Genomic DNA, 27,987 nt, shown 5'->3' on the forward strand with positions numbered 1-27,987 from the left:
ATTTTGGAAATTTGTAATTTGTTACATTAGGTATGACTAAAGAAAACTATTTGAAACAAATATACCACAACCTAAATACCCTAACAAGGACTGTTCCCAACCACCTTAGGAAGTTAAAACTCCTTTTCTCAAGTCTTCCTCCAGATCTGTAGCACTATCCAAAGTGATCATTCTCAATTCTTGATTTGATACTTTAAAACATAATTTAAAATCATTTAGAGAAAAAGTCTGAATAAGGTGAGTAATAAAAGAGTAAGTCGTGACTAAGGGGACTTAAAGTATTTCTTAAAATTCTCAAAATACGGTAATAGCATCACTGGAATAAGTCTATACCCTCCCAAGACTAAAAAAAAGTTAAATCCTAGCACTTAGCAAAATGCCTATTATCATGTGATGAAATGTGAAATGAATACTATCAGAACGAGATATGGGAAGTGAAGCAGAGGAAGGGTAAAAAAAAAATGCTCACTTCTCTAGTATGAAGAAACCCAGTGACAATAACTGCCATTACTTAAATGCGGCACCTAGAAAATAGGTTTGGAGATTACTAGCATCAGTTTGAGGCGCCTTTGAGGACACTTATAAATTAGCCCTTCCTATAGATGGAAACTGAAAACCAAAGAAAGGGGTTAAAGAAATATGAGACCATTTAGACGCTGGTGGCCAAGAGGCATTTGGAAAGATTAAAATGCGAAAGATGGTAAATTAAGCTTATAGGGGGAAAAAAATGGGATTGGATGGAATGGATCACAAGTGACCAAATTGTCAGGAGCAAGAGCCTTTAGGGATGGAACAAATGGGAGGCAGCTTTCCTTCCTTCCTTCCCTTCCTTTTCTTTTTCCTCTCTCAACAGTGCCAAAAGGTAGGGAAAAGAGCGGTGGGTGCATATGCCTAATTTCATTTGTGGCCGTTCCTTGGGATAATCAAAGCCACAGGAGCAAAGTAAAGCTAAAACCCAAAAAGGGGCGGAGGGAATGTTTAAGGTTTGAAAATAGCAAGATCTCGAAGGGACCAAAATCAAAAACAAAATGTAAGCTGGAGAAAAATGTTTAGGAATTAGCTATATTTCTGTAAGGAATCCTAAAGGGCATACTTCAATAAAACCTTTAAAATCTGGTGCTCTCAACTGAGAGCCGACCTAAGGCTTCAGCTCCGAAGGCGCGGCGGGCGATTGGCAAGGACAGCCTCGCCCCCTCCCTGGACGCCCTGGGTGGGAGACGCGGGGCGGAAGGGCGCGAGGCGGCCCGGCGCATGCGCGCGTGCCCCTACTTCAGGCTCCAGCGCGTGCTCGGTCACCCTCCGCTCCCCGTCCTGTCCACCCGTTCCGGTCAGGCCCCGCCACCTGCCGCCTAGTCATTTTCCGACGCCCGGCGGCCTAGCCCGTTACGTCTCCAAGTGATCATTCGCGTCTCCCAGAGCTTTGCGCGGAGCGCCCCCCGGCCCGCCGGTAAGAAGGCGGAGGGGCAAGGGCTTCAAGGGAGCGGGGATGACAGCCGGGTCACCTGGGGACCGCTAGGGGGGGGTCCCCCGCGTCCGGCTGCGCGCAGGCGCTCAGGGAGGAAGGCCGGGCACGCGTCGGCCAATGAGAGCGCAAGCTCGGCGCCGGCAGCGCGCTGGACTCACCCTGAGCGACCCGCCGCGGCCGGTGCCGGAGGGATGCGCGAGCGGTACGCGCCCGACTGGGATTTCAGGGGCAGGGGCTCAGCGATCACTGCCTGTAGAAACCTGTCAGCTGGTCCAGTGGGACGAATGCAGGTGAGAACGCCAGGCCCTGGGGCGCGCGCGCGCCAGTTGGCAGGGCTGGCGCCCCGGTGCGCATGCGTCCCCGCACAGCCCGGCGGGAGCGACAATCCTTCCTCCTGATGCGGGGTGGGAGGTGGAGCAGGTCCGCGGCATCCCACGCGGCGGACGCTGGGCGGAACTGTAAGGAGCAGGAGGGGAGGGCCTCCAGTGGTGCCGTCGGGCTGCTCATCGCGGAAAGAGGGGTCCGGGCGGGCAGCTTGCGGAGTCACCTTAGGTCGACATGATAACTTCTGAAAAGCGATTCCAGGGCCCGGAGTGTACGCACCGCATCTGTTTTAACTTGTTTTGAAATGAGAAACCAAAGACGGTTTAGGTTTGTTTCCGACTATAATGTTTCCCCGAAGTCCTTACTTTTATCATAGAAGTGTTGTGATTCACACCTCATAGCTAAAGATTTAGGACGGAAGCTAAAGAACCTAGGTTCTTTGCTGTTGTTATAATTTATTAATTTATTTAATAGGAATTTCCTGCTTTGCTTTTTCTTTGCCTTTTTCGCTTCCCTGAGAAGTAGTCAACTGAAAAGCGATGAAAAATTGCCTGCTTTTATTTCTCCTTGACGGAACAAACTGCTTTTAAAAACCTTGCAATATAGTTACTAAGATAAGTCACAGTTTAAATGAGAGTAGCCTGAGGATATTAAACTTTGTTAAAATAAGTTACTTTCAAATAAAAATTGTGCCAAATGGCCAAAGACCAATCCTAGAACCTTTATTTAACAAACAGTTACTATTTCTGTATCTATCAGAGGTAAGCAAAACCGTTTTTCTTTAAACAACCCATAATTTGGCTTTTCCACAAATTAGATACCTCTTTCTCCTAGATTTGATCTGAAACTGCATAGATTTTTTTTTTTAAAGATTTTATTCATTTATTTGAGAGAGAGAGAATGAGAGAGAGAGCACATGAGAGGGGGGAGGGTCAGAGGGAGAAGCAGACTCCCTGCCGAGCAGGGAGCCCGATGCGGGACTCGATCCAGGGACTCCAGGATCATGACCTGAGCCGAAGGCAGTAGCTTAACCAACTGAGCCACCCAGGTGCCCTGAAACTGCATAGATTTAATGCCTCAGCACAGAGTTTAGGTTAAAATCAAATTTTCATTTTATGAAATAAAAGCTAATATCCCTATTAAGTGGATGACAGTGGCCATTTAAGATGGTTTGTAAATGAATTGTGACCTTCCTCATCTTCCAGCCTCAATCCAGAGTTTTCTATCTCCTTGGAAAAGACCTTCCAAATCCCCCTACCCCCCCCCATAATACTCAGTGATGGCTGTATTATTAACTATATTTTATAATTATCTTTATTTTTCCATTCCCTCCATCTTTCCTAAACTAAATTTTTGGACAAGTGGGATTGGCTTAGTGTTTTTTTATTCCCGGTACTTTGCACAGAGCCTGGCACATAAGAACTTGATAAATGCCTGTTGATAAATTAGGTGAATTAAGGACCCAGATGCCTCCCTGAAGAGTTAGTTATTTTATAGCATGCCTGAGGCCTTTTCCAAATGGAAGAATAGTAGGCTATATGGAATTTGTTTAAGAACCACCCATGTAAAAATTTGTCTGGAGACAAGAACCCTTCAGTTGACCTGGGTGCCCCAGGCTTTCAAACTGTTTCTCACTAGCAAGTGGGAGCACCCAACTCTACTCTGAAGCAGTGGATTTTCAATCTGCTAAAAGTCATTTTGACTTTCAGGGTAGCGAAGTCCTATAAGGGAAAGAAACAGAGATCTAAGTCTTCTTGTCTTGTTGGCCATCACATTTCGCATAGTAAATTTAAACGTTAACATTGGGCAGTTATTAGTCAGGCCCCTTATGATTTTGTTTTCCCTGAGGCCTGTGTATTTCTGGCTAGAGTGATGAAGTTGGGTTCTTGGTGTTGCAGAGACGAGGACTGACCCAGGATCTGTGCCACATGAAAAGGCAAGCAGCCATGCCTGCCAGAGGGCTGAGGTTTAATCTTGTTTCCACTTAGAATTTTTTTTAAGCTCAACAAGTGGGTAAACCATACAGAAAACAAAGAACTAGTTCAAACAAAACTTAAAATTATTTGATTTTTCACATACAATTGAGTATCCAGAGATATTTCCCTAAGTTTCTTAAAGAAGCATTTTTAATGAATTAAAATTTAAAAGTTTTCTGACACCTCAATCCTGTAAAATGATGAAATAAGGGTTCCCTAAACTTAAGTGTGCATCAGAACCCAAAGGCATGTTAAAACAGATTGCTGGGCCCCACCCCGTTTCTGATTCTGCAGGACTGGGGCGGGGCCTGGTCATTTGCATTTCTAAGTTCCCAGAGATTCTGTTCCCCTTTGACAACTACTGCCCTAAAGGTTGTTTCCTGTTTCTTTTTCTTTTGTTTCTTCCCTAATCCCCACCTTTCCAAAAGGAACCTGATCCCATCATACTTTGTCTGTCACTTAGTTGTCTGAGCCCACTCTTCAAGGAAGACTTACAGGAAATGCTTAAAAAAACTCATAGGACTCCAAGGGGAAACCACACATTTCCTATCTGGTTCTTCAGAACCAGAAAAAATATTTTTAATTTTTTCAGTGATTTAAATAGGAAACGATCATCTTAGAATAATAATTTTGTTGAGTGTATATCAGAATTAAGTGAATTTTTTTTATGTACATAGGCTTTTTCCTATAGAAATATGAGTTGGCCACCACTGGTGGGGAGAAGGGGGGGATTGTTGGCAAAAGGAAAAGAAGTTCCATTTCCTCTCATGTTGTCTCTCCTCCTGCCAGTTGAGAAAACCGCTTTATTAATTCATTAAAAAGGCAATTCCCACAGCACAATATAATTTTATTATATCCAGCTAAGTTCTCTCTTTTTTAAGATTTTATTTATTTTTTTGACAGAGACACAGCGAGAGAGGGAACACAAGCGGGGGGAGTGGGAGAGGGAGAAGCAGGCTTCCTGCTGAGCAGGGAGCCCAACATGGAACTCTATCCCAGGACCCTGGGATCATGACCTGAGCTGGAGACAGAAGCTTAACAGCTGAGCCACCCAGGTGCCCCAAGTTAAGTTCTCTTTTTTTGAAGAGAAGTACTACTGTGAAAACTTGTTTTTTTTATTACTTAGCAAGTGCTAACTTTCTTTTTGTCTTTGAATCTTGTTTTTTTTTTATTACTTAGCAAGTGCTGACTTTCTTTTTGTCTTTGAATAACAAAAATAAACAGCCATATTTATTTGTTCTGATAGATTTAGTTTTTTCCCTAAAGTTTATGAAATTAAATCATTCATTTGTAATTTTTTACTTGTATATAGTCTTGCATTGTCTTTTTTAAGATTTTCACACACCCTTATTATAATTCTGAGTTTTCCAGTTATGAAATTTGTTTTTGGACAAAATGTTGTGTGTAAATACATGTTCTGGGGCACCTGGGTAGCTCAGTCGGTTAAGCAGCTGCCTTCGGCTCAGGTCATGATCCTGGGGTCCTGGGATCGAGCCCCGTGTTGGGCTCCCTGCTCAGCGGAGAGCCTACCTCTGCCTGCCTCTCTGCCTACTTGTGCTCTCTCTCTCTCTGTCAAATAAATAAATACAATCTTTAAAAAAACAAATAAATAAAATACATGTTCTACCTATATGTAAACCCTTATTAGGAGGGGTTAAAAGGAATTCTGCAGAATTTTATACACCCTGAATTGTATAATAATAATAGTTGCCACGTATATGAATTTTCTGTTTGCCAGATGATGCTAAATTCCTTATGTACATTATTATATTTAAGTTTCACAAAAATCCTAGACAGCCCCTACTTTTTACACATAATATACTCCTTAAAACATGTACAAAAGTCTAATGCAGGGGGGTGGGGGGGGCGGCGCCTGGGTGGTTCAGTTGGTTAAGTGTCTGCCTTTGGCTCAGGTTATGGTCCTGGGGTCCTGGGGTCCTGGGATTGAGTCCTGTGTGGAGCTCACTGCTCAGCGGGGTGTCTGCTTCTCCCTCTGCCCCTCCCCCTGCTCTTGCTCTCTCTCAAATAAATAAATAAAATCTTTTTTTAAAAAGAGTCTAATGTGTGGGACGCCTGAGTGGCTCAGTTGGTTAAGCGTCTGCCTTCGGCTCAGGTCATGATCCCAGGGTCCTGGGATTGAGTCCCACATCGGGCTCCTTGCTCAGCAAGGAGCCTGCTTCTCCCTCGGCCTGCCTCTGTCTCTCTCTCTCTCTCTCTGATAAATAAATAAAATCTTAAAAAAAAAAAAAAAAGTCTAATGTGGGACTCCATATCCAGAGAGCTAAAAAATAATTATAATAATCTAGATTACATTTCAGCTTTTAGAAATAGACTGTAATGAATATTTCCAGCATTTTATATGTGTCTTTCAACATATTCTCTTACACAGTGCAGATAACTTCAGTCTAGTCCGGTGACTAGACAAACGGTGATACCTGTATTTATTGTTGTTTCATTTGTATTAAATTTGTTAGTCTTTATTGCCAGTAGTAGAATTGTAATTCTTCCCTTTTGATAAAGACAAAGGTCAATAAAATACTTACCGAATTGACATTTTCTACAATAAAGTTTGTGCCTAAACTACTTCTGTCTAGCAGACTATATATAGCATAGTGTTAGCTCCAGGTATTCTCTCAGCTAATGGAAAATTTTTAATTTTGAATTAAAGGGCAGTTTGGGTGACAGTACATATTATACAGGTGTTTCTGCTGTAATGACATATACACGTTCCTGGAAATCCTGACATTCTGCAGGACAATACACTAAAATAGCAGGGTTTATGAAGAAAAAATACACACCACTCAAAACAAGACATGTGGGGGCGCCTGGGTGGCTCAGTCGTTAAGCGTCTGCCTTCGGCTCAGGTCATGATCCCAGGATCCTGGGATCGAGCCCCGCATCGGGCTCCCTGCTCCGCGGAAAGCCTGCTTCTCCCTCTCCCACTCCCCCTGCTTGTGTTCCCTCTCTCGCTGTGTCTCTCTCTGTCAAATAAATAAATAAAATCTTAAAAAAAAAAAAAAACAAGACATGTGGAAGTCTCCAGCTTTTTCATCTGCATTAACAGCTTTCCAGATTGCTTGATGTCGTGAAAAATGCAGGGATACTTGAAGCCACTAACCCTCAGCTTCTTAAACCAAAGGAACTACTGGAGAATTTTCAAGTTTTGTCATTAAGGTCCTTACATATGGCTGAGGCCTTTGTAATTGTAGAAAGACCACTTCTGATCACTCCAAACCTTTAACATGCTGGGAAAAAACTGCATAGGATATAACATCTTTCCCCTATTCACCAATTGCACATAAGCTAATTCACATTAAACTTTTTTCATAGACGAGACAGCTCTTGAACCATCTGTGTTATTTACAAGATGAGGAAACAGACTCAGGAAGGTGAAATAACTTGCCCAAGGTCACACAGGTAGTCAGTGCCAGAATCAACATTTGAATACAGATTTCAGACAGGGCAACCTCCCTTTCCTAACCATTGTGCAGACTGCCTTCTCTGACCGAGTCATGTTAACTTAAAAGCATTTTTGCCTTGCACTGGCTTAGATCAGCACAATCCAATAGAAGTATAATATGAACCACAGATGTAATTTTACATTTTCTAGTAAACTGCAAAAGACAAAATCAAATTTTGTTTTACTTTTTAAAAAGCAAAAAGAAACTAAGATTAATTTTAATAAATTATTTCAACTTCTAATCGATATAGAAAAGTATTAATGAGATACTTTGCCATTCTCTCTTTGTACCAAATCTTTAAAATCCAGTGCATACTTTACACTTAAAATACTTCTCAATTCGGAGTAGTCACGTGTGGTATAGTGGCTACCATACATGCTAATTCTTTTTACTCTAGTGCATGTGAACCTTTTTTTTTTTTAACTTTTTTTAAAAGATTTTATTTATTTGAGAGAGGGACAAACTGACTCAGTGCTGAGCACAGAGCCTGGTGCTGAGCTTGATTCCAGGACCCTGAGATCATGCCTTGAGCCTAAACCAAGAGTCAGACACTTTACCCACTGAGCCACCCAGGTACCCCCCATGTGAACCTTTTTAGGAAATCGCCTACTTACTACAAAAGCAGACAGAAAACACCTAACTCTTAACCTGTAATAGCCTTTTTTTTTTTTAGGTTCTCTCTAAATCTAGAAACCATGATTTAATGTTCAGACTTGTATTTAGGAACATTTTATTTTCATTGGGAGAATCCGTTGTCCCATTTCTAAGTATTAATGTCCTTTATTAGTCATTGCTCAGTAGTAATTTTACCCTACGATTACAAAGTGGACAGTGAATGTATAATTTTTCTGTACAACTGAAAACCAGTACTTTACAGAAGCTTGCTTATTTAAATTCAAGTTACTTAAATTCAAGAAACTTTTTTTTGCTTTATTTTTGACAGAAACGCTTCTAAAACATGCTACATAAAGTCTCTGCACAAAAAAAAATTCTCTGCACAACATACCTTGTGCTCCATGTTTGAAAATCATTAAGGATTCTTTATAATTTTTGCAATTTTGCTGTTGGTTATTCTTTGGAGACTAATTCTGAGCTAACTCTGAAGTTATAAAGCTATTTTATATGGTAAATGAGCTGCTTTTCCTAGCAAATCTTATTCATAAATGTTTAGATATATATTTAGTGTAACTTGGCTGTCTGCCTCGAAAACTCTTTATGAATCAAATTTGAAGCAACTAGTCTTTCCTAAATTCATTTCAAAATTTTTGTCTATAGTGTGTTTTAATTTTCAAACTTCAAAACATTTTTTTCAAATCAGTTATAACAGTTTCTTTTCAGTGTTGTGTTTTGATGTCTTGCTTTTGAAAATGTGTAGTAGAGCATGTCGTTTGGATCACTTACCTTGTTCATCAGATGGAGACATTTTTATTTTATGACTTTCTAAGATATTGCTGCAAAAGACAAAACAGGTTGCACTGTTGTACGTCAAGGTGCTTTGCATTTTTCAGTTATTCTGGCTTTTTAAGGGTGCTTTTAGGATCATTTTATGCTGAATAATGGATGTTGGTTAGAGCATGGCTGCGTATTTCATCTGTTTCCCATCTGTATTCTTGGATGATCATATGCCTCTCAAGTATTATTCCTCATTTCTTATCCACAGTTTTAGCTCATTTATTAGTATCTTTGCAGTTAAATGGCATAAATTTTCTTAATAATATAAAAAATGAGGGGCACCTGGCTGGCTCAGTCAGAAGTGTGTGTGACTCTTGATTTTGGGGTTGTAAATGCGAGCCCCACGTTGGGTGTGGAGAGTACTAAAAAAAATAAACTTTAAAAAAATAACATAAAAAATGAAATTTCATTATGTGTGAGCATGGCAAGCTGTTTCTTCTTGAGCTAAATTGGGACTATAGTCTAGGACTGTCTTTGGACAGATATCCCAGGGGATCGGGTCCTGTCTTAAATACCAAGTGAACAACACCCTTTCCTACTATATACATTTTCTTCATTTAATTTGAATGCTAAAAGCATTGACTTAAAAAAAAATTTTAAGAATGTATGTCACATGTTCATTGTAAATAAACTAGGAAATTAAAAAATTAAAGCACTTAATATCCTACTACCTAGAGATAGCCAGTTAGAGATTGCATATGTATATCCTTCTAGTCTTTTCTTTGCAAGCTTTGAGCCTTGTATCTGTGCTGTCTTAACTAAGATTAGATTATTCTGGTTATTTCTTGAAGAAATTTGGTGAGAATTCAGTCCATCACAGATTACATTGAACCTTTATTTAGATAGTCCAAATGGTTTTATTTCCTCATTGCATCTCCATTTGATCTCCACTCTTCAAAATGATAGCAGTATTTCCTGTATCTGTGTGTTTGTCTCAGATAAGTTATAAAGGTAAATGGTTAAATAAAATCACCTTTTTAAACATTTAAATAAATACCTCTAAACACATTATGCATCCCAGAGACTCTTGCCACACCAGTCAGCCGGAAAATAAAGTATCCATTGTTTGAATATCTTGATTTGTCTTTAAAATACGTATTTCTATCATTCTGTTAATGGCAGTTATGCTTCATTATATTATCTTGGCTTGGGTATATTAACTATATCATGAAAATATTTTTTTTTTGAAGGTGGAGAGGGGGGAATGGACAGAGGGAGAGGGAAAGAGAGAAGCAGGCTCCACGCCTAGCAGGGACCCCGACACGGGGCTGGATCTTAAGACCCTGAGATCATGACCTGAGCTGAAATCAAGAGTCGGACACTTAACCAACTGAGCCACCCAGGCGCCTCTCATGAGAATATTTTTTTAAGCATACTTAATGCTCAAGCTTTGACGGAATATGATTTTAGACATCTGGTGGTTTGTTTTGAGAGAGTATGCTGCTGAACAGATCTCTAGAAGAGTGGAATAATGGAGAGTGAGAAAACTTAAGAGCTTGATAATAGGGGGAAAAATAATTTTTTACCTGTGATTATTTGAATTATTTGGCATTTCAAGATTTATTTAGGGACTACTTTTAGGATTTTTTTTCTCATAGGATTTTTTTTAAAATCACTTTGTCAGTTGACATGGATACCATACTATAGTTGAAGATCTTCCTAAAATCTAAATTATTGGAAAAGTTCATGTAATTAAAATCTTTTCCCCCATTTATCTGCTTAACTTTTTTTAAAAAATAAAACTTTTTTAGAGCAGTTTTAGGTTCAGAGCAAAGTATAGAGTTCCCATATACTCCCTGTTCCTGATACACACAGTCTTCCACACCCTGCATGGGACATTTGTTATAATTCATGAACCTACAGTGACACATCATTATCACCCAAAGTCCACAGTTTACATTAGGGTTCACTCTTGGTGGTGTATATTCCATGGACTTTGACAAAAGTATAATGATATGTATCCACCATGGTAGTATCTCAGAGAGTAGTTTCATTGCTCTAAAAATCGTCTGTGCTCCAGCTGTTCATCCCTCTCTCCGTGCAACCCGTGACAACCACTGAACTTTTTACTGTCTCCATAGTTTGCCTTTTCCAGAATATTTTGTAGTTGGAATCATATAGTATATAATCTTTGCAGATTGGCTTCTGTCACTTAGTAATTTGCATTTAAGTTTCCTCCATGTCTTTTTGTGGCTTGAAAGCTCATTTCTTTATCTTTTTAAAACTTTTAAAAAATTTATATTGCATTTATTTAAACTAAAAAAGGACAGTTCACTCATTTCTTCCCCTCAACCCCCACCCTCCTTTTGCATCCACCAGTCTGTTCTCTGTATCTATGAGCTTGGTGGGTTTTTTAATTTTGTTTTTGTTTGTTTTTTAGATCGCACATAAAAGATCATGTAGTATTTGTCTTCCTTTGTCTGACTTATTTCACTTAGCATATTGTCCCTGAGATCCATCTATGTTGTTGCAAATGGCAAGATTTCATTCTTTTTTATGGCTGAATAATATTCGATTGTGTGTGTGTGATATATATACACATACCACATCTTCCTTATCCATTCATTCATCAGTGGACACTTAGGTTGTGTCTGTATCTGGGCTATTGTGAATAATGCTGCAAGAACATGGGGATGCATGTATTGTTTCGAATTAGTGGTTTTGTTTTCTTTGGATAAATACCCAGAAGGAATTGTTGGTAGTTCACTCTTTAATTTTTTTGAGGAACCTCCATACTGTTTTCCATAGTAGTCACACCAACTTACATTCCCACAACACTGCACAAGGGTTTCCTTTTCTCCACATCCTCACCAACCCTTGTTATTTCTTTTGTCTTTTTGATAATAAGCATTCTAAAGAGTGTGAAGTGATATCTCATTGTAGTTTTCATTTGCATTTCCCTGATAATTAGTGAGGCTGACCATCTTTTCATATGTCTGTTGGCCATTCTGTGTGTTTTCTTTAGAAAAATGTCTGTCCAGATCTTCTGCCCATTTTTTAATCAGATTGTTTGTTTGCTATTGAGTTGAATTCTTTATAAATATTTTGCATATTGGCTCCTTATCGGATATATGATTTGCAGTTATTTTCTCCCATTCGGTAGGTTGCCTTTTCATTTTGTTGATGGTTTCCTTTGCTGTGCAAAACCTTTTGAGTTTGATGTAGTCCTAATTGTTTATTTTTGCTTTAGTAACTTTTGCTTTGGGTATCAGATTCAAAAAAAAAATCATTGCCAAGAGCTATTTTAAAGAGCTGGCCACTTTTTGTTTTCTTCTAGGAGTTTTATGTTTTTAGATCTTATGTTGAAGTCTTTAATCCATTTTGAATTAATTTTTGTGTCTGGTGTAAGACAAGAGATCCAGTTTACTTCTTTTGTATATGGCTGTCCAATTTTCCCAGCATTATTTCTTAAAGAGACTGTCCTTTCCCCATGGTATATTCTTGACTCCTCTGTCATAAGTTAATTAACCATAATATGCATAGATTTATTTTGGGGCTCTGTATTCTGTCCCATTAATCTAAATGTCTGTTTTTATGCCAGTATCATACTGTTTTAATTACTGTAGCTTTTGAAGCTTCTTCCATGTCTTTTCATGGCTTGATGGCACTTTTGTTTTTAGCACTGAATAATAATCCATTGTTTAGATATACCACAGTTTATTAATCCATTCACCTACTGAAGAACATCTTGGTTGCTCCCAAGTTTTGGCAATTATGAATAAAACTTCTGTAAACATCTGTGTGGGGACGTCTGTGTGGCTCAGTTGGTTAAGCCTTTGGCTCAGGTCATGATCCCCAGGGTCCTGGGATCGAATCCCACATTGGGCTCCTTGCTCAACAGGGAACTTGCTTCTTTCTCTGCCTGCCACTCCCCCTGCTTGTGCACCCCCTCCCAGACAAATAAATAAATAAAATCTTTTTTAAAATTAAAAAAAAGAAACATCTGTGTGCAGGTTTCTTTTTATTTATTTATTTATTATTATTATTTTTTAAATTTTATTTCTTTGAGAGAGAGAGTGAGAGAGAGAGAACACAAGAAGGGGGGAGGGTCAGAGGGAGAAGTAGACTCCTCGCTGAGCGGGGAGCCCAATGCGGGACTTGATCCCGGTACTCCGGGATCGTGACCTGAGCCGAAGGCAGTTGCTTAACCGACTGAGCCACTCAGGCACCCTGTGTGCAGGTTTCTATATAAACATAGTTTTCAGTTCCTTTGGGTAAGTACCAAGGAGTGTGATTGCTGGATCATACAGTAGAAGTAATTTTAGTTTTGTAAGGAACTGTCATACTGTCCTTCAAAGTGGCTGTGCCATTTTGCATTCCCACCAGCAGTGAATAAGAGTTCCTGTTGTTCTCATCAGCATTTGGTGGTGTCAATGTTCTGGATTTTGGCCATTCTAATAGATGTATAGTAGTATTTCATTGTTGTTTTAATTTGCAATTCGCTAATTATATGTCATGTTGAACATCTTTTCATATGATTATTTGCCGTCTGTATATCTTATTTTATGAGGTATCTATTCAGGTCTTTGGTCCATTTTTTTTTTCTTTGTTCAGAAACTTTATTTACTATAAAGACAAAACACCAAAATAGATACAAATACTATAAAATTTGTTCAGTTGGGTAAAATTTTTAATTAAAATATCTCGATATATTTAAAATAACAAAGGACACATTTAATTTGCCCTTTCTTTAATCAGGTTGTTCATTTTCTTCTTGTTGAGTTTAAGGATTTTTTTGTGTATATTTTGGATAACAGCCCTTTTTCAGATATGTGTATCTTTTGTAAATATTTGTTCCCAGTGTGTGGTTTGTCTTTTCATTGTCTTTTGCAGAGCACAAGTTTTTAATTTTAATGAAGTTCACTTTATCAGTTCTTTTTTTTCATGGATCATGCCTTTGGTGTTGTATCTAAAAAGTCATCAACATACCCAAAGTCATCTAGGTTTTTTCCCAATGTTATCTTCTAGGAGTTATTTATAGTTTTGTGATTTACATTTAAGTCTGTGATCCATTTTGAGTTAATTTTTGTGAAGGGTGTAAAATAATTTATTTGCATGTCGATGTCCAGTTGTTCTAGCACCATTTGTTGAAAAGACTATATTTGCTCTAAAGATCAGTTGACTATACTTATGTGGATCTATTTCTGGGCTCTCTATTCTGTTCCATTGATCTATTTGTCTGTTCTTTTACCAATACCACACTGTCTTGATTGCTATAGCTTTATAGTAAGTCTTGAAGTCAGGTAGTGTCATTCTTCCAACTTTGTTCTTCTTCAATATTGAGTTGGCTATTCTGAGTCTTTTACCTGAGTTAGTATCTATAAAATAACTTACTGGAGTTTTGAATGGGATTGCTCAGAATCTATAGATTCAATCTGTTGTCCTATAGATTAAATTGGAAAGTACTGACATCTTGACAATATTGAGTCTTCGGATATCTCTCTATTTAATTCTTCTTTGATTTCATTCATCATTTTTGTAGTTTTACTCATTTAGATCTTGTACATATTTTGTTAGATTTATAGGTAAGCATTTCATTTTGGGAGGTGTTAATATAAATGGAAATGTCTTAATTTCAAATTCCACTTGTTCATCACTTGTATCTGCTTAACTTTTTAAGTGATTAATGGATGCCTGGGAGTTGATGTACATATATATTCAGAAATGTTTTGCCACCTGAGACCTGTGAGAAGGTAAGCTTTGTGGTCCATTATGTAATTAGTATGGGGGGGGGGGATTCTGTTATGTATTTGGCTAATTTTAATTGTTATTTTTCAAATTCTAAAATTATATTATGATGGTGGAGGGCAGGAACAAAAAGAGAAAAAGAAAATTCATATGAACATCCAGGTCCTCCAAGAGTTCATTCAGGGCAAAGATGAAAAAAATACCATCTTTCAGAATAGTTCACTGTTGGGGCGCCTGGGTGGCTCAGTTGGTTGAGCGACTGCCTTCGGCTCAGGTCATGATCCGGAGTCCCGGGATCGAGTCCCGCGTCGGGCTCCCTGCTCGGCAGGGAGTCTGCTTCTCCCTCTGCCCCTCCCCCCTCTCATGTGCTCTCTCTCTCTCTCATTCTCTCTCTGTCAAATAATAAATAAAATCTAAAAAAAAAAAAAAAAAAGAATAGTTCACTGTTAAAAGTTTAAGAGAAAAAAGATAAAGTTTGTCCTTAGCACAGTTTTTGTCATGTTGCCCTCAAGTCTATTGCTATCATGTGGAAAACCACTTTACATTTAAATTGTATAGTAAGGTCATTTGACTACTGTATTTGCTATTCATGATATATAATCTAAATCCTACTTCAAGAAAGGATTTAAGGAGTTCAACTATACAAATTTAATTGACATTTTATAATGGGCATATATAGGATAATTAAGAGATCAGAAGCCCTGTAGAGAAAAAGATTATTGTGTCAAAAAGCAGAACTGATTAAACAATTACTCAAATGTCACATTTAGTCCTGGTTTCTTGGTAACCAAGCTAAAAAAGGGAAAAATCGTGTGCATTTGGCTCCAAATAAAATACAAGTTGACCTGTTAAGTAAAAATGATATGTGGAGTGTTAGGTTTCTAAAATATTTGCCAAATATAAAATATTTGGCAAATAATTAGTACTTTTAAATAACTATCCTGTTCCAGTAAATAGTCACTGTCAAAAGGGAGTTAATTAGGGGAAACAGACTTTTTCCACCAACTTGTTTATGACAAGAGTTCTCAAAGAAAGGGAGACTTACTCTGATTGAATTTATGACACAGTTCTTAGGACACGGAGGGACGAGGAGGAGAGGCAGGAAACAAAGAAACTGAGATACAGTGTGCCTGGAAAAATTGTTCTTCTGCAGATGTGTAGACCTTCTTCATGTTGTGGTATCTTAATAATGTTCAACCACAGAAAACCAGGCTGACGTGTTTTCATACTCTAATACAAGGAGAGGTCAAAGGAGCCTGGAGGAATTCTCGCCTCCTCACGTGTGCCATTGACAGACAGTGAATAGTAGTGGTTGCATAATAGAGCCACGCTTTTCCAGCTTGTTTTATTCCAGCCTTCAGAAAACTGTATTTTAATCATAATGCATAAAATACAAGTTTCATAACCGTAGTTAACCCTTGCCACACACAGTATCCAGTGATATTTTCTGTTACGTGTCTTCTCTTTTTTAATGTTGGTCATGGCTCCGTAAGTTTATTTTACAGCACTATGGGTCATGAAAAGCACTGCTTTAGAGTAATTGCAGTGCAAATTCTTAGTTGTTAATTAGAAATCAAGTCATATGCTTTAAGTACGAAATAGATACCAGTAGTGACATTCTGTTACTTCAATCTGTAAATTCCCTAATCTCCTAAAGTGTTAATGGCTCTCCATTTGTAACTCAAGGCAATGTTGCTCTTTTCAGTAGGATAACTTTCTTTTTTGGAAAAATCCAAGTGATTTGACAGATTTCTCGCTTTACATAGTCTGTGTTCTACAAAAATTAGAAGTAAATTGTACGTGTATTTTTAAATTACTTGAGGTCCTTATATTTAAATCCTCTAGTGCAGAGGTCAGCAAAGTATAGTCCATGGGTCAGATGGGCCCACTGCCTTTTTATGTAAGTAAAGTTCTATTTGACCACAGCCACACTCGTTCATGTGCTTTATTGTGGCTGCTTTCTCCTTATAGCCGCAAAGTAGAGTAGTTGTAACACAGATCATGGGGCCCACAAAGCCTAAAATGTTTACCATATGACCCTTTTTCAAAAAAGTTTACTGACCCCTCTTCTAGTGATTTGTCTTTCAAAAATCTAATCCTTTCCTAATGTCTTATAAATCCAGATTTTTATGTGCTCAATTTGCTCAATTTCAAGCTTAATTTTCCTTGATTCTGTTAAGTTTCCTTTCATTAAATACCTACTAGACATTCATTTAACATACATTAACAATAATACTTGTGCCAGACCCTATGCTGTGGCAGCCATCAGATATCCGCTGAGCTCTCCTATCTCCCTGGGTACATGGATTTGCCTCAAAGCCACACTTTCCTGGCTGTCAGTGCCCAAGCAGAGCAGGAATACAAAGTCAGGTTTATTCCAACAAGACACAGGACTCTGCCAGTGGGTGCCTTTGGTCCAACTCCTCATTGGCCTGGCTGAGCCCTTCTTGGAACTTGGACTACAGTCCAAGACTTCCTACCCAGTCCTCCTGCCTCTCCTCTGTCCTGCAGGTGTCAGACCTACATCAGGATCTGAAAGCTCTCCCCACCTTCTCCTCCCTTTCCCAGTTCTCTCGCACATCTAAGCGTGTCTTGACCTCTGCTTTTCAGCAGATGCCAACTAACATAGCCAACCACAGCAAGTATATGTAAAACATGTTTACTGCCTTCAAGGGTGCATGGTAGCTGAGGAGGATGGGGTGGGTGGAGGAAGAGAGGAACAAATGGAAACATCATTTACACATTATGGTATTGTGCTGCAAATATGCTGAGTAAGCAGTTTCTGTTTTTAGAGTTTAGAAGAGGGAAACACTATACTGAGGATACAAAAGAGAAGATTCTGGGGGAAATGGGCACCTTGTCTCCTGGCATGTATTACTTAGTAACTGTTCAGTGAATGAGCACAGTTTGGATAGGTGGAACTGGGATACAGGGAGCATGTTTAGGGCTTAGAAATCATGCAGAAATAAGAGGAATGAGAAAGGTTACTGAGGGTTGGCCCAAGGGCATCTAGAAGAGTGGTAGGAAGTCACTTCAGACAGATTGGAAATGATTACAGAGGATTTGAAACACCAGACTAAGAAGTGGATTTTATTCGCAGGAGTTGAAACACGAGCAAAGTGTTACAATAGGGAGTACAGTCATAGTGGGATTTTAGGAAAATTAACCTGTATATAAAATGGTAGGGAAAAGACACTAGAGCGTAGACAGATTGTGAGGCTATGCAGTTCTATTTTTTGGTGATAATGGGTGGCAGAGAAAATGGAAAGAAGGAACGGTTTCTGGGATATTATAAAGTGAGAAGAAACAACCAACTTCCAGACCACCCAAAATTGGGCAGGGTACTGTCTGCAGATTTGTACTCTGGCAACACTGAGAAAAGTGGTACCACGGTGACAGGAATAAGGAAGATAATCCTGGGTTGAACTGCTTCCTTGCTTTCTGTATCCAGGCTGAGACTAGAAGGAAAACAGTGACCTCTACTCCTTTTTTTAGACACACAAAATTTGAGAGGCTGGCAGGATAGCTGAAGTGTCTGTCAGACACTTGGAAATGAGAAATGAAGCTCAAATGGGGGGAATCAGTGGACCTGCCACTGTTTGCTTACACGGCCTCATATTGAGGATGTCAGTACCTGGCTTACTGCTTACTTTATTGTTCGGACTCCTCATTGTAGTCCTTCATGCATGACCTTGAATATTGACTTTGTAAAAGGTTCAAGTACGTGCAAAAAAAAAAAGGTAATCTGAAAATATGGTGGTGGTGGTCTCCAGATTGCTAAAAATCTCCGTAAATGATCCTGTAATCTCTGTCATTTTAAAAATATAAAACCCTTCCATAGACTCAATAATGTATGAGAGACATAGTACTCAATATTGTATGAGCTGATGTATGAGACAAAAAGGTGCCTAATAGTTAGACTTCTTTATAGACTATTATAGAATGGAGGTAAAATTATAACGTTCCAAAAATTGATGTCATGAAAGTGCTTCCCAAAAATTGCAAATAATTCCATTTGGATTTAAAACTGTATGGTAAAAAAACAGTCTTAGGTGAGTTATGCCAAAATTTAAGAATAAGAATGTCAAGTTATCCAACGAGGATAATTTTAGCATGCCAGCCATGAGGAAGTAAACTAAGAGGCATCTTCTTATTTTAAGCGTTGTACTCAAAATATTTTTCACTATAAAGAAAAGATTACACTATGGATATTGAGGGTTTTTTATCTGAAGAAAAAAATGACACAGGAAATTGTCACCATCTGTAGTAAAGCCAGTTAACATTTCAAAGTAGGCTTTGAGGGGAAATGTTATTATTATTAATTAATATTATTTTCTCATATTGCATCAGAGGAATTTATAACCACTGTTTTTAGAAACAATGTGGCACTTTCTGTTAAAAGTCAATATATATCTTATTTATTTGTTAAATTCTTTTTAATTGAACTATGATTGATGTACAATGTCCTGTTAGTTTCGGGTGTATATCATAATGATTCAGTATTTTTATACATTATTAAATGATCCCCATAATAAGTTTAGTTACCATCTGTCACCATATAAAGTTATTACAATATTATGGACTGTATTCCCTATACTATACATTACATCCCCACAACTTATTTATTTCGTAATTGGACATTGCTTGTTAAAACTTTTATAGATTTCAGAAAACCACAGTTTTGATTTCTGTCTTGTTTCTGTGGTATTTTCCAAGCATAATAATTTTAATGTTACTATATTGTCACTTTATGCATTGGGGATCTGTGTGTGTGTGTGTGTGTGTCAGTGCCTTGGTGAATAATAAATCCACATCTTTTTAAAAGGTCATGTCTAGAGAAGATATTTCCACACTGGTTTCTCTCCTCAAGAGCTTTATCAGGAGCTGAAGCAGTCAATGCCTTGAGGCCATTCTATTTTGCAGTACATCCAGATTTCTTTGGACAGCACCCCAGAGAAAGGGTAAACTTTTGTTTATTTAACCTTTAGTCCGCATTTCATAAACTGAAGTTTTACTAATTTTCGACACAATATAATACAAAGTTCTATAAATTTGAATTGTTCTGTCATAGTGATAAAGTCAATGTTCTGAATTGCTTTGAAATACACATACTGAAAATTGAAAATCTAATTATTGTTGTCTTATGAAATCTGAGGGAATGGAAAATGCATGCATTGGGCTCTGCCCCCAGTTTCTGGCATAGACCTCCTGACACCCTTGTAACTTCCTAAGTGAGAAGAGCCCTAGAAGCATCTCTTGTTCTGTTCTTTGGTCTTTGACCCCATCCCTGACACCTGACTCCTAAAACCCTTGTAAATCCCTAAATGGTAGCAGCACCAGGAGCATCTTTTGTTCCAATGTGGTGACTCTGGGTGGCTCCTACATGGGAGCTGGTCACCAGAAAGACCAAGGCATGATTAGAAGCTTGGAGTTTTCAGCCCCAACCCTCAACCTCCAGAGAGGAGGAAAGGGCTGGAAATAGAGTTAATAATTGATCATGCCTACATGAGGAAGCCTCCGTAAAACTCTTGGAGTATGGGGTTCAGACAGCTTCAGGTGGGCAGACACATCTACACTGGAGGGTAGTGCTCCCAAACTCCATGGGGACAAAAGCTCCTGCACTTGGGACCCTGTGTCTCTCTTCAGCTGGCTGTTTATCTGCATCCTTTATTATATCCTTTAATATGGTAAACATAAGTAAGTTTTTCCCTGAGTTCTGTGAGCTGCTCTAGCAAATTAATAGAATCTAAGGAGGGGGTTGCTGCAAATCGCTGGTTGGTCAAAAGTGCAGGTGATAACAGGTGTGACTGGCATCTGAAGTGTGTATATGGGGGTGGGGTGGCAGAGGGAGAGGACAGTCTTGGGGAACTGAGCCCTTAACCTGTGGGATCTGATGCTGTCTCTGGATACATAATGTCAGAATTGAGTTAAATAGTAGGACACCCAGCTGGTGTCACAGAGAATCGCTTATTGTGGGGGAAAACCTCCACTCATTTGGTGACCAGAAGTGTCAGAAGTCAAGTGTTTTGTGTGAATATGCAGGAGGCACACAGGAGATAGACTGGGCTTTTCCTCTGTATGAAATCTGTCATTTTTAATGAAGGCAATAAAGCTGTTGTGGAGACTCTTTAAAGTATTAGTAGTAATGTTTTCTGAACCAGTTTTTAGAGTAAAATTGAGTGTTTGAAAGAAAATTTCCGGCTTCTGCACCACGGTCAATCTTTTTTTTTTAAGGATAATTACAAGGAAAGTTTTTAAGTGCCCTGAATGGTTTTCCCTTCTGTTGCATGCTGCTGGTTCACTTCCCTACAACCTCAGTTACTGTGTGCTCAAGGAATGCAGACAGAGATGAAGAGTAACTTACAGTAAACTTAGTGAGGACACTCAGTATTATTTCATTGGTTCTGTTTATCTTCTTTAACATTAATACCTGGTTTAACATGAAAAGGAATTTAGAACTCTCGAAAATTCAAAACATAATTATATAATTTTTTTCTACTTGCAGTGGAAAAAAATTAATTTTGCTTCTTTGCTGTAGGAAAATATTCTGATTGTGATTTTTGATATATATGTTGGCTTTTAAAAGTCAGATCTTTTCTAAGTAATTAGTAAAATGAATCAACAGAAAAATATCCATTGCTCTGAGGATGTTAATTTTTTAAAGTTTTTAAACCCAACATGTATGGGAAAATTATGCCTAGTAGTAGATGAATGTTTTCCCTCCTCTACCAATGTATCTTTTTTTTTTTTTAATTAAAACTTCTGTGTGCTCTAAAAAGTGAACTCAGCAGGCATGGGTTACTTAAACTCTACATTCCAGAGAAATGCCTGGCTTTGGTATTGGCCCTTGACTGCCTCCTGGGAGATAAGCTCTGAGCCCTTAGAATATCCTGCCTGATGGAAATCTTTTATATATGTGAGGTCTCAGGCCATGCCAGATATTTTACGCTATGTGACTTTTGGTGAATGCCTGTATTCATATGTCTGAGGCCCTCTGGGTGTGCTGGAGACTATTTGAAGAGCTAAGGTCAGTCACTTAGGTGCTACATGCGTGCGTGAGCGAGCCCAGTAAAATGCTGGACACCAAGGCTTGGATGAGCTTCCTCAGTTGGCAGCACTTCTCATGCATTGTCACACATTGTTGCTGGGGTTAAGTGCTAGCCCTGCAAATCCACTGGGAGAGGACAACTGGAACCTTGCACCCGGCCTCTCCTGGACTCTATCCTACATGCCTTTTCCCTTTGCTGATCTTAATCTGTATCCTTTTGCTGTAATAAACCATAACCGTGAGTATAAGTTTTTCTGAGTTCTGTAAATCCCTCTATCAAATTGAACCCGAAAGTGGTCATGGAGAGCTCCAACACAATATGCCTGAAATGTAATTGTTCTAGTAAATTAATATAGCTGACCCTTGAACAGTGCCAGGGATGGGGCACTAACCCCTGCACATTCGAAAATCTGTGTATAAGCTTTGACTTCCCCAAAACTTAACTACTGATAGCCTACTGTTGACCGGAAGCCTTACTTACCAATAATATAAATAGTTAACATATATTCTGCATGTTATATATATTATATTCTGTGTTTTTACAATAAAATAAGCTAGAGAATAGAAAATGTTATTAAGAAATCATAACGAAGAAAAAAGACATTTACAGTGCTGTATTTATAAAAAAGAAATCCACGTATAAGTGGGCCCATGAAATTCAAACCCATGTTGTTCAGAAGTCAGCTGTATTTTCATTTACTTGTGTTTGAGTGCCTACTCCGTGCCAAGCCGTGGTTTCTGGGTTTTTATTGGGCGTCAGTCACATAGATATGGCTTGTCCTTTCCTTTCTTGTTTAAGTGTCACATTTCATGAGGCTCTCACAGATTGCCCTATCTGAAACTGTCACCCTACCTTCCTTCCCAGCACTCTCTGTCCCCCATATCCTGCAGTACTGTTTCTCTTTCCCTCCCTTATTAGACATACTGTCACCAAAGTGCAAGCTCTGCAAAGGCACTTCACCCTTCCTGGCACCTCATGTTCAGTCCAGTCTTCTCTGCATTTGTATGGGACACCCTTGTCCCTTTTCTAAAGGAACAGACAGAAAGTGCTATCTAGTCAGCAACAGGCCAGGGTGTCAGAGTGAAGCACAGCTATTGTTGTTAATCCTCTTCATTTTAACTCAGTTTTAAAATACAGAAAACACTTCTAGGTTTCAGAAATCAAAACTAAATACAAAGTTTACTCAGAAGTCTCACTCCTGTCTCCATTTCTTTTACCCCATTGGTATAACTTCCTGTATATAACCATTTTTATTAGTTTCTGGGTTCTGTTTCTTTTTGGCAAAAGTAGAAACTTGTGGCAAAAAAGAATTATGAGATTTAGTCTTACACTAGAAGGAAATGTACCTCAGCTGCCCACTGAACTATGGTAGCTAAGAACAACATATTACAGTCAGTTAAACAGACAAAAATAAACTGAATTTTCCTAATTTCAAATCACACAGTGTGTCTGAGAAGAAACCCTACAGTGATAGGAAACATGGTTACTATTTATGCCATTCTGTAGAGCTATTCCTTCACTAAAGGATGTTTCTTTTTTTCACTTAACAATCTTGGAAATAACTCCATGTCAATTCCTAGATATCTGCACCACATTCATTCTCTCTTTTCTTTTTGGTTATATAGTACTCCATTGAATGAATGTACCATAATTCAACCAGTCTCAGGATGGTCATTTTAAGAGCCCTTTATAGAGAGAAATAACTTGCAAACATTTTCTCCCAGTAGCTTATTTGTCTGTAAACTGCTTATTGTGTGTGTGTGTGTGTGTGTGGTTTTTTGTGTTTTTTTTTTTTTTAGTTTTTAATTTTTTTACGTAAGTGGACTTACCAATCATGTATTGTCAATCATGTATTAGAGATATTTAGTTATAATTAGCTTTTTTCACACCAAAGTTATAAAGGAGTTCAACATGTTCTCTTCTAGTACTTACATAGTTACTTTTATTCACATCTTAGCCATAAGGAGTTTGTTCTGTTACATGTTGTAAGAATGTGGATCCAATTTTATTCTTCATCAAAGAGCTATGGAATCCCAACTTTTTTAATACTAAATTATTTAGTGCCCTCAATAATATGTTTAAAGGTCAGGATAAAATTTCTCTTGTTTTCTTGTTCTATTTTGTGTGTAAATGCCTCTTGATGTGTTTTTTCCAGGAAGTCAATGAAAATTCTCTTAAGAGATTAAGTGTCTACTTAGAAAACCTCCAGAAACCAGGCTTCAAGTCTTTGAAACCAACTCAGCTTACATTTTATGTAAGAGAAACAGAGCAGAATTCCTCTGAAGGCCAGGAACCCTTTAGCACTTCCGGTATGTTTTCTTATTTCTAGTGTTTCCCTTGCAAGCTGCGTGATAAATATGTTCATTAAGTCTGCCATTGCCAGAATACCTTTGGATTGAAGCCTTGGTCGTAAAAAATAATATCATTTAATTGATTATTTTCCTAGAATTAGATTCTATTCCTGGCTACCTGTGTTTGAACAAGCCATTTTTTTGTGTTTAAACTTTTTTGTCTGTGAAACTAAAATGTTCCTATTTGTTCATTTCCTATTTCATGTTTTAAGTGTTAACCATATATATAACAATTTACATTTTTAAAAAATACAGCCTATATTCCCCTATTTAGTCATCAAAGTACCCCATGAAGTAAGTAGTATATGCCCGATAAATTATGTGTAGGGATTTTGCCAGGACCAGAGATGGAATGTGGGTCTTGAACCCAGGCCTTTTAACTCCAGCTGTAGGCTCTTTTTAGTCAGTCTTAATAGATAGCCTTCTTTATGGCCCTTTGTTACTGCTGTAGCCCTGATCCAGAAATACTTAAAATTAAGGGCAGATACAGGTCTATCATTTCTCTAATTATCTAAATAAAGGGATCATCCTTTTGGCGATCCTTGAGGAAATAACTTTATTTTTAGAATGAACTTTAAAATAATTTAAAGGTTTACCAAGAGCTTTCTGTGAGTTAAGGTTAAAACAATTAGAAAATGCACTATAATTTTTTTTTTAAACAAACTGTTAGACAACTCAAAATCTGATAGGTTTTCGGGACCTAGAATCTATTTCTAGCTCTGCCAGTGACTAGCTGTGTGAGCTTAACTTCTGGTTCTTCATAATTAAAATGAAAGAGGTTAAATACTGTGTTTAAGTACTGAAGCACTCACAGTGAAGACCCCTGCCTTATATTTCGGGCTCCCAGGGCTCTCAGGTGCTTGCATGGAGTGAGGAGGAGCTTGATCTAAAAAGTGCTGAAACAGGATCTTTATGTGGAAAACAGCTTCCCACCCAGTCTCTCCAGGAATGAGCATTTGATAATACATTTTCTCTTGTGTTTTCTTACTCTCTCATGTTTGAATGTGGGAGATCAGGAATCAGAAATTCTTTCCTTGACTGTTTCTCCATCTACCTCTGATTTGGGAGTTTTATTAAAAATAGACACTATTCTTCATTATCCAAAGACAAAAAGTCAACTCATACCCGTGTTGTGAAGGAACCGCTGTACTGAAGAATGCTTAAATGATAGTAGTAATAATAACAAGTAATTATGTTTATCACTCTAAGTGACACAATTCTATTTGAAATTGTGAATAATCATAAATGTGCTGTGTAAGACCAGATATTCATAAATACTCTTTAATAGATACATAGTCAAGATTAGGCTACGAATTGAAAAAGATCATATACTTAGGCATAGTGGTCTACTTAGATCTCATGATTTCTCCATGACAGATGGAATGTGTGAAGGCAAATTACATCCTTTACATAAAACAAGAATATTGTCACTGTTCTATTTTTATTTGTCTATATTTGGGAGAGTCAGGCTTATTTCTGGTAGCTACAATTGCCACTTTCATGACCACCATCTACTGGGTTTGTCTTGAATGGTGACTACACGTGGAGTTAAAAGAATAAACCAGGTCTATTTGTTAGGGAAGGAGCAAACAGGGAAACTCAGAAACTTAGGAAGTTTCACACAGCATATTAGGGACAGATCTGGTACTAGAACTAATGTCTAATGTGATTTATATACTACATTATCTATTCCTCTTTAAAAATACTGTTAGTAATCATTTTTACCTTTGCCTTTATGACAGAGATTGGCACTCTGACAAGTATTTAAAACATTTTTATGTCTTTAACCTCTTTATCTGATTATAAAATTAAGATCATTGATAATTAAGGTGGTTGTAAGGTAAAATGTTTACTACTGATTTTCATTACTAAAATTAAAGGCTAAAATCACTTCTTCAGCTCTACATTTTTGGTGGCTTATGAGGAAATAAACTTCCTTAAAACAAGTAGAAGATTCACTAGGAGCTTTCTATGAGTTAATGCTAAAACAAGTAGCTGTAGGCAGCTGTGATTGAGTAATGGTTAATGGTAAACTTTGAGCCATTCATTAAACAAAAATGGATTATAGAAAAAAATAAAATGGGAAATAACATACAGCATATATGATAAAAAGATAATGTTAATGTATAAAGAACTCTTAGAAACCAAAAGGAAAACACAAAGTAGCTCCATTACAAAAATGGGCAAAGACAATGGCTAGACAGTTCAGGAAACAATATATACCAATAGCCAACAAACATTAAAATGTTTAGTTTCAGTAGTCAAATCCAAACTAAACTAATTAGGTACTGTTTTCCAATAAAGCACGTATGCATGCCTTAGCCCTTACATTTGATTAAATAATTAATGGGATTGATAAGATAGAAACAGATTTATTCTTGACTGAGCTCTTCCTAACCTCAAACACAGGAATAAAGATTTTCCTTTCTTCTTTCACTAACTAGAACAACTCTCTTGCCAGTATTTCTCACTTTATCATCAAATGATTCAAAGAATTCAACTAAGAAAACTTTCTTAGTTTGCATGTTCTAGATTCCTTAACTCTGTGTGGCAAGCAGAGTATGTATATCTTGAGAATTATTTAAATTGTGGTATCTGTCATCAGTGGCAAAGACAAGAAAATACATTTCAGCCTTATATGAAAAGTGAAAAATTAAAAACTTTTATGTCCGTCAGTTTCAGAAATGTCAAATAAATATGCTTCTTTACCTTCATTATATGGACTGGTATATATAACCGCTATAAAGAGTGGGTTGATCCATACATACAGACATGGAAGAGTCCCCAAGTTTAAGTAACAAAATCAAGTTCAAAGTAATATGTCTAGAACGATACTATTTATATATTAAAAGGAAACAATTCAAACTGTAGGTGTGTATTTGTGTAAATAAATAGGGGTATATATCGTATGTAATGTACATACATAAGCCCATAGAAAAGGTCTAGAGCAATCTTGTACAAGAGAACTTTCTGTGATGATATAAATGTTCTGCATTTGCACTAATAGAGCAGGCACAAGCCCCGTGTGACTGTTGAGCACTTGAAATGTTGTTTGCATGACCAGAAACTGAATTTTAATTTTGTTTAATTTTAATTAATTTAATTCTAAACCACCACATAGGGCTAGTAGCTACCATAGGAGATAGGGCAGGTCTAAAAGCGTAGATACCTAACTGTTAATAGTGGTTCTGTCTAGTAAAGATGTGAGGTTATATGCCTGTTAACAGCAGACTTTTATTTTTACTGTATGTATCTCTAATTTCATAGTGAAAATGTACTTACATAATAATGTTATAATTTTCAAAACCAATTAAAAATACTTTTTTAGGGGCGCCTGGGTGGCTCAGACGTTAGGTGTCTGCCTTCGGCTCAGGTCATGATCCCAGGGTCCTGGGATGGAGCCCCGCATCGGGCTCCCTGCTCCGCGGGAAGCCTGCTTCTCCCTCTCCCACTCCCCCTGCTTGTGTTCCCTCTCTCGCTCTCTCTCTGTCAAATAAATAAATAAAATCTTTTAAAAAAAAAATACTTTTTTAAAAAATGAAGAAAGAATCAGCATTCTGTAATGGAGAAAGTACTGGGCTTGGAGTCAACTCAGATTTAAGCCCTTGCTCTGCATTCTTCCTGACCTCCTTGAGCCAGATTTCTTCACATTTGCAGAGAGAGAATAATCACACGGTTGGTGGGGTGTTGAGAAGTTACATAAATTCAGCTAGAACCATGCCTAACACCCAGCAATGAAGAGGAAAAAAGAAAACAGTAGATTTCCTGTTGAGGATGTAACAAGTTAGATTACTAACGGTAGCCCACTGACTACCCCAAATCAAAATCAGATGGTGAAGCACTAACTTTTAAACAATTAGGGAATTTCACATCCCTTCCAAAAATATTGAGTTACTAGGTAGTTGGGCGGACAAGTGTGAAGACAATCTCCTGTAATCACAGAAAACATTGGAGATGGGTTTGTGTCGCCCCTGAGACTAGACTGTCCGGCTGCTCCCGTCTGAACCACTGTCACAGTACAACCTCCCTGTCCCTCCTCTGCCCCTTTGAGTGCCAGAAACCGTCTTTCATGGACACTTGCTCAGAGGAGAGCTTTTCCATCTCTCAGACTGTCAAGACCAAATTTATGGGCAGCATTGGAAATATTCTGAATCCCCTCCTTGGGCTGGAATGGGTTTGGTCTCTGGTGCCAAACTAGACAGGGAACTGACCGAGGAAATC

The 27,987-nt window shown here is 38.0% G+C and overlaps 1 protein-coding gene across 1 annotated transcript in view; it reads left to right on the forward strand.

Annotated features, from left to right (window-relative positions):
• Positions 1 to 1,704: 1,704 nt before the first annotated feature.
• The window catches only part of TCAIM (T cell activation inhibitor, mitochondrial), a 53,778-nt gene continuing 27,495 nt past the window's right edge, over positions 1,705 to 27,987 (forward strand). The window contains exons 1-4 of the mRNA XM_021677528.2: positions 1,705 to 1,755; positions 14,299 to 14,371; positions 19,192 to 19,327; positions 23,571 to 23,724. Of these exons, the coding sequence (XP_021533203.1) occupies positions 14,343 to 14,371; positions 19,192 to 19,327; positions 23,571 to 23,724 (319 nt within the window). The 5' untranslated portion in view covers positions 1,705 to 1,755; positions 14,299 to 14,342. The remainder of the gene's footprint in view (positions 1,756 to 14,298; positions 14,372 to 19,191; positions 19,328 to 23,570; positions 23,725 to 27,987) is intronic.

Source organism: Neomonachus schauinslandi, chromosome 1 (assembly GCF_002201575.2).
Source record: "Neomonachus schauinslandi chromosome 1, ASM220157v2, whole genome shotgun sequence".
In the NCBI taxonomy this organism is placed as follows: Eukaryota; Metazoa; Chordata; class Mammalia; order Carnivora; family Phocidae; genus Neomonachus; species Neomonachus schauinslandi.